This window comes from Bos mutus, unplaced genomic scaffold (assembly GCF_027580195.1).
Source record: "Bos mutus isolate GX-2022 unplaced genomic scaffold, NWIPB_WYAK_1.1 CTG242, whole genome shotgun sequence".
NCBI lineage: Eukaryota > Metazoa > Chordata > Mammalia > Artiodactyla > Bovidae > Bos > Bos mutus.
Window position 1 is genome coordinate 92784 of NW_027219748.1, and position 12967 is coordinate 105750.

At 43.1% G+C, this 12967-nt stretch overlaps 1 protein-coding gene across 1 annotated transcript in view; it reads left to right on the plus strand.

Moving 5' to 3' along the window:
- Positions 1-12967, plus strand: part of LOC102283914 (ATP-binding cassette sub-family C member 4-like) — a gene marked incomplete at its 5' end in the record, with an annotated part of 162023 nt that overhangs the window by 89120 nt on the left and 59936 nt on the right. The window contains 1 exon segment of the mRNA XM_070366897.1: positions 7441-7591. Coding sequence (XP_070222998.1) covers positions 7441-7591 — 151 coding nt within the window.

The following is a 12967-nucleotide window of genomic DNA, read 5'->3' on the forward strand; positions in this document are numbered from 1 at the left end:
CATAGGTGGTGGGGACCTATCCTCTGCCTTAGTTATCCTGACAACCTAACCAGGCTACTTGCTTCCACCAAGAATGCCAACCTGGAGTGGACACAGTTCAACTTCTTGAGATTCATGAGTTTACAAAATACAGATTTTGTACTTCCACTGGTATCAGTGTACCACTTCACGGTACATAAAATAGTGAATGTCAAATTGATCTTCTCTTTGGTCTATATTGAATAATCTTGTTTGGTTTTGTTGATTCAGAGCTCCAGCACTTTTCCCCTTAGTCTCCCATAAGTGCTTAGGAGTTTCAAAAAAGCCAGTCTTCACTCAGAAAAAGGATAACCTGAAAGAGAAAAATGATACAGAATAAGAAAAAAAAAAACATCTCTTTAAAATATATATTAAAAAAGAAAAGAAACATCTCAAAAAATGTTACTTACTGCCATGTCCCAAAATTTGTCAGTCTTTGGAAGGCTTAGAGTTGGGAAGATAATTCAGAGAGGACAAAAACTGTAGTAGGCATGAAGTTTATTGGTCATATTATTTTAAAAGTGCATCTTCAAACAAAATAGACCTCAGATGTGAATTTCACTGTGACCAAAGAAAAGCCACAGTCACTTTGGTACATGTGACCTCATCACCACATCTAAGAAAAATTGTATCTGCTCTGATACGTTCTTGGATAATACTAAACTATTCTAGTGGTTAGAATGAGAGGCCTGTTAGGGCCCAACTTCATGAGATTCTTAAGATTCTTTGGGCTCTTCAATCTATGAACACTTCATCCCTCCTCCCCTGGCTGCTGGCACCCAGAGCACCTGATGGTAGTAATGATGGAGTTAGAGCTTCTATTGTTATGCATGAACTGGTTAACACTTTATGTGTGTGACCTCATTTAATTCCCATTACCATCTGTTCATGTTGTTGGTATATCCCAGTTTTTACTAAGATTAAGAATGGATGTAGAGTCTTAACCTCCCTGATAATATGCAGGAAGATTTGTTCTAAATCCTGTCTAAGCACAATACTGGGCTAGTGGAATATCCTCTCTAGGTGTAGGCTGTCATTCTGTGCAAACTAAAGAATTTTTCTGTATCACCATTTTCTCTAAAGTGAAAGATTTCATCTAAGAATTTTTTTTTTTTTATTAGTTTATGTGGATTCACAGACTTTGGATATAATTTTCCAAACAATGTGCTCCAAATGGGAAATATATAAAAATAATGATTCTCTTTATTTGGGGGGCAGTAGTACTTGAGTCACTTGCTTCTGGGACAATATGTTTCTTTCTGTATACCCATTATTGCCTCTGTGCCAGTGTGACAGAGGTGTAGAAACACTGGCCTTGGTGATATGGGCCATCATATGGGCCTGAAATCCAAGTAGATGGGGGAATTGTATGTGTAGCTTTAACTGGGTTTCTTGGAATTCCTGGGAATGTAGGAGAAAGAAATGAGTTTGGTTTCAGGAAAGGCATGTGTATTGTACAACAGAATCTTTTGTTTCCTTCTTCAAATGACTTTTTGTTGAGATACTATTTTCATCTTCTGCCAACTTCTATAAAGGGTTTGAGATAGCTGGCAATAAAAGATTCAGAAATGTATATTCATATAACTGTAAACACATACACTGTTTCAGTTCAGTTCAGTTCATTCTCTCAGTTGTGTACGACTCTTTGCAACCCCATGAATCGCAGCAAGACAGGCCTCCCTGTCCATCACCAACCCCGGAGTTCACTCAAACTCACGTCCATCGAGTCAGTGATGCCATCCAGCCATCTCATCCTCTGTCGTCCCCTTCTCCTCCTGTCCCCAATCCCTCCCAGCATCAGAGTCTTTTCCAATGAGTCAACTCTTCGCATGAGGTGGCCAAAGTACTGGAGTTTCAGCTTCAGCATCATTCCCTCCAAAGAAATCCCAGGGCTGATTTCCTTCAGAATGGACTGGTTGGATGTCCTTGCAGTGCAAGGGACTCTCAAGAGTCTTCTCCAACACCACAGTTTAAAAGCATCAATTCTTTGGTGCTCAGCTTTCTTCACAGTCCAACTCTAACATCCATACATGACCACTGGGGAAAAACCATAGCCTTGAATAGACAGACCTTTGTTGGCAAAGTAACTTCTCTGCTTTTCAATATGCTATCTAGGTTGGTCATAACTTTCCTTCCAAGGAGTAAGCGTCTTTTAATTTCATGGCTGCAATCACCATTTGCAGTGATTTTGGAGCCCCAAAAAAGAAAGTCTGACACTGGTTCCACTGTTTTCCATCTATTTCCCATGAAGTGATGGGACCAGATGCCATGATAATATATATATATATACATATATATATATATATATATATACATATATATATATATATATATATATATATGATATTCAATCCACAATGAGGGTGGCTATAGTATTACCTACAAGTAGATGTCAGAGACAACCACTTTAAATTATTTCTGAATTTAGTGGCATGAAATCTGAGGTATGTAACCTAACTTTGGAGCTCTGAGAGTGTTAATAATGGGTCTTCTTCTTAAAGAGATGGGATTACCAGAGCATCTGACTTGCCTCTTGAGAAACCTATATGCAGGTTAGGAAGCAACAGTTAGAACTGGACATGGAACAACAGATGGTTCCAAATGGGGAAAGAACATGTCAAGGCTGTATATTGTCTCCCTGTTTATTTAATGTATATGCAGAGTACATCATGAGAAATGCTGGACTGGATGAAGCACAAGTTGGAATCAAGATTGCCCGTAGAAATATCAGTAACCTCAGATATGCAGATGACACCACCCTTATGGCAGAAAGTGAAGAGGGACTAAAGAGCCTCTTGATGAAAGTGAAAGAGGAGAGTGAAATATTTGGCTTAAAATTCAACATTCAGAAAGCTAAGATCATGGCATCTGGTCCCATCACTTCATGGGAAATAGATGGGGAAAAGTGGAAACAATGTCAGACTTTTATTTTTGGGGGGCTCAAAAATCACTGCAGATGGGGACTGCAGCCACGAAATTAAAAGACGCTTACTCCTTGGAAGAAAAGTTATGACCAACTTAGATAGCATATTCAAAAGCAGAGACATTACTTTGCCAACAAAGGTCTGTCTAGTCAAGGCTGTGGTTTTTCCAGTGGCCATGTATGGATGTGAGAGTTGGACTGTGAAGAAGGCTGAGCACCAAAGAATTGATGCTTTTGAACTGTGGTATTGGATAAGACTCTTGAGAGTCCCTTGGACTGCAAGGAGATCCAACCAGTCCATTCTGAAGGAGATCAGCCCTGGGATTTCTTTGGAGGAAATGATGCTGAAGCTGAAACTCCAGTACTTTGGCCACCTCATGCGAAGAGTTGACTCATTGGAAAAGACTCTGATGCTGGGAGGGATTGGGGCAGGAAGAGAAGGGGACAGAGGATGAGATGGCTGGAAGGCATCACTGACTCAATGGAAGTGAGTCTGAGTGAACTGCAGCAGTTGGTAATGGACAGGGTTGCCTGGCGTGCTGCAATACATGGGGTCGCAGAGAGTTGGACACGACTGGGTGACTGAACTGAACTGAACTGAGACAGCAGATTAAAAAGCAGAGACATTACTTTGCAGACAAAGTTCTGTCTAGTCAAAGTGATAGTTTTTCCAGTAGTCATGTATGGATGTGATAGTTGGACTATAAAGAAAGCTGAGTGCCAAAGAATTGATGTTTTGAACTGTGGTGTTGGAGAAGACTCTTGAGAGTCCCTTGGACTGCAAGGAGATTCAATCAGTCCATCCTAAAGGAGATCAGTCCTGAGTGTTCATTGGAAGGACTGATGCTGAGGTGGAAGCTCCAATACTTTGGCCACATGAAACAAAGAACTGACTCATTTGAAAAGTGCCTGATACTGGGAAAGATTGAAGGCGGGAGGAGAAGGGGACAACAGGGGATGAGATGGTTGGATGGCATCACCAACGTGATGGACGTGAGTTTGAGTAAACCCCGGGAGTTTGGTGATGAACAGGGAGGCATGGGGTGCTGCAGTCCATGGGGTCTCAAAGAGTCAGACACGACTGAACGACTGAACTGAACTGAACCAAATGCATACCTAAGGAAAAAGTGTTGGCTCAGCTTCTTTGGAGCCCTTCATTTTGATTTTACCTCTGCTTCCCAGGTTATCTTCCAGGCTGGGTTAGTCTTAACAGGCCTTCACCTGGGGAAAGCCAAATTATTGAACCTGATGAATGTTGTCCATCAAACGATGTGAGTCTGCTCAGTTCAGTTCAGTTCAGTCGCCAGTTGTGTCCGACTCTTTGAGACCCCATGAACCGCAGCACGCCAGGCCTCCCTGTCCATCACCAACTCCCGGAGGTTACCCAACTCATGTCCATTGAGTCAGTGATGCCATCCAACCATCTCATCCTCTGTTGTCCCCTTCTCCTCCTACCCTCAATCTTTCCCAGCATCAGGGTCTTTTCAAATGAGTCAGCTCTTCGCATCAGGTGGCCAAAGTATTGGAGTTTCAGCTTCAACATCAGTCCTTCCAATGAACACCCAGGATTGATCTCCTCTAGGATGGACTGGCTGGATCTCCTTGCAGTCCAAGGGGCTGTCAAGAGTCTTCTCCAACACCACAGTTCAAAAGCATCAATTCTTCGGTGCTCAACTTTCTTTAGAGTCCAACTCTCACATCCATACATGACTACTGGAAAAACCAAAGCCCTGACTAGATGGACCTTTGTTGACAAAGTAATGTCTCTGCTTTTTAATATGATGTCTAGGTTGGTCATAACTTTCCTTCCAAGCAGTAGTGAAAGTGAAGTCGTTCAGTCATGTCTGACTCTTTGTGACCCCATGGACTGTAGTCTACTATGCTCCTCTGTCCATGGGATTTTGCAGGCAAGAGTACTGGAGTGTATTGCCATTTCCTTCTCCAGAGGATCTTCCTGGCCCAGGGATTGAACCCAGGGCTCCTGCACTGTAGGCAGATGCTTTACCATCTGAGCCACCAGGGAAGTCCTAGAAGTAAGTGTCTTTTAATTTCATGGCTGCAGTCACCATCTGCAGTGATTTTAGAGCCCCCCAAAATAAAATCAGCCACTGTTTCCACTGTTTCCCCATCTATTTGCCATGAAGTGATGGGACCGGATGCCATGATCTTAGTTTACTTAATGTTGAGCTTTAAGCCAGTGAGTATGCTAAAAAACTGTAATTTGAATTTTTTATTGACATTTTAGCAGGTTTTTATGACATTGGAGAAGGCAATGGCACCCCACTCCAGTACTCTTGCCTGGAAAATCCCATGGATGGAGGAGCCTGATAGGCTGCAGTCCATGGTGTCGCTGAGTCGGACATGACTGAGCGACTTCACTTCACTTATGACAATCAACAGTGGCGAGCCAGGTGACTTAAGACCAGACTTAGAAGGAGCTGGCAGAACCCCTCCCCATGAACATGAAGGTTGTAGCAGGTGGAATTCATGCTTAATGCAGTGGCTGTAAGCAGTTGTTCATCTGTAGGTCTAATAGGAGAGAGGTCAGTCAGGGCTATTTTTTTCCACTAATGACTGGGAAGTATTGCTTCAGAATCCCATCCTCTTCACTCTGGGTTTTATTTTGATACCACAGCAGATGTGCGAAAAACAGGAAAAGCACATGGGTCTCCATCCAGATAATATAGTCTGGTTCCCAAGGGCTCCTGGACACCAAGTCACAGTTCTGGACGTTTCCTTCTCCTTCCAGGCTCCTCTTGCCTGTGGCCAAGACTCTAGGATTCCCTGAGTACAAACTGCTCCTGCCTTTCTCCTTGACCTGCCATCCTTCCTGGGAACACTTAGGACAACCACTTACCCTCCAATCTTTATGCCATATCTATAAATGAAAATGAAGTTCTTACTTTTCTCATTCACAAGATGGTTGTGAAGATCCTCTGAGAAAACTGATCAGGAAGAGCTGTGAAATGATAACCCAAGTCTCTGTGATACAGGCATGACCACCCCTAACCCATCTCTCAGAGAAGCGCCTGGGCCAGCTGCCCTGGGTGACAAGGTGGGGAGGTCCTGGGGTGGTGAGCATGGATGCAGGTCCTGGTGCTGAGAGGACCTATAACAACCAGTGTTAACTCAGACAGGCATCTTAACTTCTCATCTCAGCTCCTTTTTGGTCAAAATTTCCATCAATTGTAGTTGCTGCCTGCAAGTTTTCTTGCCACTCTTTCTATTTGTTCAACCAGCCTGTAAAATTTGGCCATAAGTCTCTTCTTAGAATTGTCTAAATGTGTTCCTGAATTCTTCTCTGTGTTTCCCCAGCACTTTCTGCCTTGTGCAAATCACCATGAATTCATATCCACCTGAAATCATAAGCTTCGGAGGCCTTGGCCCAGACTGAACCTGCACATCCCCACCACCACTCCCCACTGTCATAATAGGCAGGCAGTGTTGATTGCATTCTTAAATGTTGATTGCATTATTAAAAAGTAAGGGTATCATACTTTTCCTGATGAAGATGGATGCTTAAAGCAGCAACAACCAATGATTTTGTTTTCTCTTCTACCTGCTCTCTTTTTTTTTGACCAAGATAGAATAATCTCACGGGATAATGTGATGATTAAGAAAATGCTCATGGAGCTCTTAGCCCATTGTCTTACGTACAGTAAACACTTGGTAATGGAATATGTCGTTGTTACAATCATTAATCTTTGGAACAGGCATTTTAAATACTTACTATAACGATATAAAGATGGCTGTATGTTGGGGACAAGTTTATATATGTCATAAAGACTCATGACATGGACTTCCCTGTTTCGCGACTTAGGCTTTGCAGCATTCATCAAGTTGTTTTTCGTCTCCCTGTGCCTCACTGTCTCCATCTGTAAAATAAGACAATACTGTTACTAGGTAGAGCTATTGTGAGGATTAATGAGTTAATACATGTGAAGGTATGAAGGTATAGCTCTGTATACAGTGAACACGCAGTAAGTATTAACTATGGATAGAAAATCTTGAAGGAGAAATTCCTACTTCCAAAGGTCAACATTTAAATTTTGTCCTACTTTTCTGGACACAGACTTTTTATTTAACCACGTCTTTATTCCTCCATGTATAGCTGAGGCATCTGGATTCCTCACCTGTGATGCCTGCTCGCTCATCTCTCTAGTAACACCTGCTGATTCCTGATAGTTTGGGATTCAGCTCCTACTCTCTGAGCCTCAAATATTCTCATCTGTTAAAAGTAGTAATGCCTGCCTCAAAGGGCTACTGAGTGTATCACAAGTGCGGATACCTAGAAAATTCTTATCATCCTGTTTGGCATATGCACTAAATATCATGAGGACCACCTATAATTGTATTTATTTGGAAGAGAAAGATTCCCTGCTGTCCCAACAAATCTTTTTGAGGAAAGGAGTTTAATCCTAATAGAACAAATCATTACAGTTTATCTTTGAAAAGTACCCTTCATAAGGAGGCCTCTGCATCTATTTTTGCTATTTCAGACTTTTCTTCTTGTGGTTGGTATGGTGGTCGTGATGGTGGCTGCGATTCCTTGGATTGCTATACCTGTGATTCCACTTGGCATCATTTTCTTTGTCCTCCGGTGGTATTTCTTAAGGACATCACGCGATGTGAAACGCCTGGAATGTACAAGTGAGTTCCGGGGCTCTCAGGTTGGGATGGCAATGCAGGCTGGCTTCCATTAATGCAATAATTAACCAGACCCCTGAAATTCTGCAGACTCTGTCTTCTGGAATTTCTCACAAGTCAACGTTAGATAATTGAATGTTATGGCCACTGTGAGTCAGCGTGGTTCTTAAGGCAAATAAACTGGTGGCAGGTCAGCTGCATCTTTGTATTTTAGCACAAGGAGAATGAATGTGAGCACCATGAGGACAGGGACCATTTCTGTCTTGTTCATGACATATTTCCTAACACAGAGTATCCACTCTGTAAATACTTTTCTTAAAAATATTTTATCATGTTGGAACTAATATAGAAGGAAAATAGACAATTTTTTTCTCCTCCTGAAGTTACCAGAAATGACAAGGAAAGGAAAAGATTAGAAAAGTAAAGGAGACCTCATGAAATATATGTCAGAAGTGATATATTTGAAAAATACTTTTTTTCACATGTTCAAGTATGTTGAAGTTGTTAAATGTATTGAAAAGACATATGTTAGTCACTCAGTTGTGTCTGACTTTTTGCAACTCCATGGACTGTCGCCCACCAGGCTCCTCTGTCCGTGAAATTCTCCAGGCAAAAATAGTGGAGTGGGTAGCCATTCCCTTTTCCAGAGGATCTTCCCAGACCCAGGGACTGAATCCAGGTCTCCTGCATTGCAGATGAATTCTTTACTGTCTGATCCACCTGGGAAGCCCTATTGAAAGATAAGCCCTGTTATTTTCAGGTTTGCTCTTTATTATTACTAGTATTTGGGTTGACACCACACTGTTTGTGGTCCTCCACTTCTTAAAGCTATTCATATAAACAATGCTGAAAAGAATCCCTTAAGAGGATACAAGATGGGCATCAGTTCAGTATTCATTTAGTTTATTACTCCATTCAGCTTCCTAGTTTTATAATAATGGGAACAGGGACTTTCCTGTGGTTCTGTGGTTAAGACTCATGCTTCTGCTGCTTCAATCCTTGGTAAGGGAACTAGGAACCTGCAAGGTGCATCCAAAAAAAAAAAAATAATAATGGGGATCACATTTTATGAATAATCATTCTATTGTGCAGGTAATCACAGATGATGAAATAATTCATCTTATTATTAATGCACATATTTCATCAATATTAAAACTAATAAGAAAAGTAGAAGTATATATATTTTAACAGTTATAAAAACCATAGCCAAAAAGTAAGGTGGAAATATGTTCATATCAGAGACCTCAACCATAAATAATTATTACAAATTAATACCAACTTAACCTTCTAGAAACCAAGCCAAGAAGAGAATGTTGAACCTCATGGTTCTTTGTATCTACCAAGTGGAAAAAAATCTCAGTTATCCAGTCAAATGAGTTTTTTTTTTTTTTCACCGTGGCAGTTGCATGTTTTGTTTTTATAATAAACACATAAGATGCTTCCCAGTTGACTTCAGAATCTTCCTGAAATGCAGGAGACCCTGGTTCGAACCCTGGGTCGGGAAGTTACCATGGAGAAGGAAATGGCAACCCACTCCAGTATTCTTGCATGGGGAATTCCATGGAGAGAGGATCCTGGTGGACTACAGTTGATGGGGTCACAAAGAGTTGGACACGACTGAGCGACTAACAATTTCACCTTTTAAAGAGATATTTTCTAATTAGTTGCAAAAAGGATAGTGATCATCTATTTCATAAAAGCTGTAAAGAAAAATTTCAGTCATGAAGAGAACCAGCTAACCTTTGTAAGGTCCAGTTTTGTGAGGTGTTTGGATGGATGGGGAGCAGTAGAGTCCAGGTGTGTGTGACATTCTGTTGATGTGACTTGACTGATGGAAGGACCTGGGGAGGCAGAAGAGGAATGATGAGCTCCATCCGGTCTTCTGTGAAGACAAGGCTTCAGATATTTTATGGTTTGAGGCTGCCCATGAAATGGGGTCATTCAAGAGTCTTTCTGAAAAGCAGCTCTATGGTATATTCAATGAGGGATTGTTCCAGAAGGAACACTTGACAGAGATTTTTGCCTGGGGAAGGGCCATTTCCCATCCATACGAAAAGTGGAGAGAAGGGCTGCTCCTGAGGCTTTTTTGAAAAGCAGTGCAGGATTTTCTCAGTATTTGAGCTGGAGAGTCTGAGAACTTTGGCATCATCTCTGTGGGATATGTGGATTTTCCTGCATCCTAGTACTCTGCAATAAGTTAGACACTAAATTCAATTGAGATACCACCTCCTACACACCCCAGGTAACCAAATGTGGTGGCCAGCTGATTAGAACTGTTTATGTTCTCTCTAGGTGGTAGGTCTGTGCCTGAAATGATGACACCACTGTTTTCTCTAAATAGTAACTGAAAGTATGTTTTAGGGCTTCCCAGGTGGCTCAGTGATAAAAGAATCTGCCTGTCAATGCAGGAGATGCAGGAGAAATGAGTTCAGTCCCTCAGTTGGGAAGATTTCCTGGAAGAGAAAATAGCAAGCCAGTACAGTATTCTTGCCCGAATAATCCCATGGACAGAAGAGCCTGGTGGGCTACAGTTCATGGAGTCAGAAAGAGTCAGACACAACTGAGCAACTGAGTGAGTGAGAGTATATCTTCAGGTCACTACTGGAGCCACCAGCAAAAAGGACACCTGACTGCTATGACCAGAAGGCATAATCCTGCTTGCGCTGTGAAAGACTGCTGACGTCCTGAAGTTTAGTTTCAGATCCTACTGCCTAACTGCCTCTGGAAGCTTAGGTGACATTTTCATCTTAATGACATTTTCCAGCTAATTATAATAGGGTTTTCAGAGGCACATTTTTACAAAAGTGAGCATAGCAATGGACAAGTACATAAAACCAGGGTGGTATTTTGTTGTCTTTCTCTAACCAGCTTTTTGCCTTTGGCAGTGGCTGAATGATGAAGCCATATCGAAACTCTGTCTGAAAGGTGCTAGGATCAACTAGTAAGGTCTGTTACAAGCAATGTTAGGGGAGGGTTATGATGTGTGTCAGGTGTATTAGGACCATGGATCATCAAGTCTGCTGTTTTAAGGAGTTCTCATACTAGATTCCCAGGAACTCTGTTCAACCTTGGATGCTTAATAAGATGTGCAGTAGTGATGAGGGCTGTTGGATGGTAACTGAGGGTTTTCTGAACATATATAACAAAGCGTGGAGAAAAATGCACATTGTCACATGCAGGCATCCTTAACCCTGATTATTCTTCCTCTGAGACACTGCTAGCATATTCAAAAGCAGAGACATTACTTTGCCAACAAAGGTCCGTCTACTCAAGGCTATGGTTTTTCCAGTAGTCATGTATGGATGTTAAAGTTGGACTGTGAAGAAAGCTGAGTGCCGAAGAATTGATGCTTATGAATTGTGGTGTTGGAGAAGACTCTTGAGAGTCCCTTGGACTGCAAGGAGATCCAACCAGTCCATTCTGAAGGAGATCAGTCCTGGGTGTTCTTTGGAAGGAATGATGCTAAAGCTGAAACTACAATAGTTTGGCCACCTCATGCAAAGAGTTGACTCATTGGAAAAGACTCTGATGCTGGGAGGGATTGGGGGCAGGAGGAGAAGGGGACGACAGAGGATGAGATGGCTGGATGGCATCACTGACTCGATGGACATGAGTCTGAGTGAACTCTGGGAGTTGGTGACAGACAGGGAGGCCTGGCATGCTGCGGTTCATGGGATCACAAAGAGTCGGACACGACTGAGTGACTGAACTGAACTGAGACACTGCTGTTGTGATTAAAAGGAGAACCTTGGGATTAAGAAAGTTATGGCTCACACCCAGGTCTGTCACTTTGGTGGGTTAAAATAGTTAATCTTGGTCAGTGAGTGCTCTTAATCCCTCAGTCTCTGGAGTTCTCATGAGGATTTCTTGAACTGATGCTTGTAAAGTACTTGCTGGTCATGACCAAAGGCACTGGAACCTTGAACATGAGGCAATCAAGAACTTACTCACAACTAGCAGGTCTCACATAGCTTGAATGATCATCTGCAGCAGGGCTGTCAGCCTGGGGTCATCCTGCCCGGGAAGATCTGCCGTCCTGGGGAGGTTTGCCCCCAAGTGTCCTCAGGGTTGTGGGAAACACAGGCATCAGTCATGTGAACTATAGGGTTACACGTGTCTGTGACTGTGAGCTGACACCATGACTGGGACATAGTCTGCTTCAGGACAGCGAGCTCAGTGCTTGTGGGAAAAGTGTTACTTTGGGCAATACACCACCGGAACCTTGACATCCCCTCTCCCCCTGTACTAACTAATTTTCTTTGCAGACCCTCCAGTTCACTCATCCTGGCATCCTGCTCAGCCCTAAATGGGGTTTGAGAGAAGCAGGATAGACTTTACAGGCCCAGATTCCCTCAGCCTGTAACTCTTGGGCATGAGGTGAGGTAGGTGATGGGGTGTTTGGTTCCCTGGCGTTCAAGGCTGAGATGACACCTGGTTTCTAAAATTGACCCTGCCCTCCATCCCTGCTGGAGAGAATCAGCTGCACTTTGATCTTCTGACAGGGAAGCAGGTGAGGGAGGCCACTCTGGAGAGTTCATTCCAGTACTCTTCCTGGGGGAACAGCCATGTCTGTTTCCTGCTCAGAAGCCTTGGCTGTGATGAATAGTGTTGACATAACCTCATTTGCTCAGGAAATGAGAGCCTGGTTCTAGTGAGTTGGAACTGGACTCTCACCATCCTTCTGACAGGGTGATGGGCCCAGTAATACCCCTGCATCATCCCTGTGAGCACCCTGCTTCCTGTCTGAGTTCTGGGGGTGGGTTGGGACACCTGCTAGTCTGAAGAAAAGGTCTGAACACAGTCCCTTGCCTTTATTATTTGGAGCATGAGCTCCATCTGAGTTTATGTTGCTCTTATAAGCAAAACGTTATAGGAAGCTAAAAAGTTAGTCACTAGAGTGAAGAGAGAGAGAGCAGTGTGGATGCGGGAGTGAGAACACAGGTACTCAACTGCATGAACAAAGGCACCACCGAGTCACTTTCAGCTCTTTGCGTGAACAAAGGACAAAGGGAAAGTGTGAGATCATGTCGCAGTTCAGAGATCCAGCAGGGCAGTTATGAAAGCATCCATCAGATTCCTGGAGCAGAAGTCAAGACCATTCAAAGGCCCCTCATCTGCCGGGTCCTGTGGGCACAAGGGCGGTGCAGCACTGGGTGCTCCATGACCCGCACAGAGGCTCCTGGCACAGGTGCAGGGGGAGGCCCAAATGGGGGAGGTGGCAGACTGTCTGCTCCCTTACTCGTCTCACCCTGTCCTGGGTCTGGGTCTGGTCCAGTGTAGGGGATGTACTGACTCTATCCCAGCCCTTAGGTTACTCATCTAAGGTGGAGACAACACACAGGTAGCTCATCAAATTCAAGGTGGTGAGGACTCTAATGA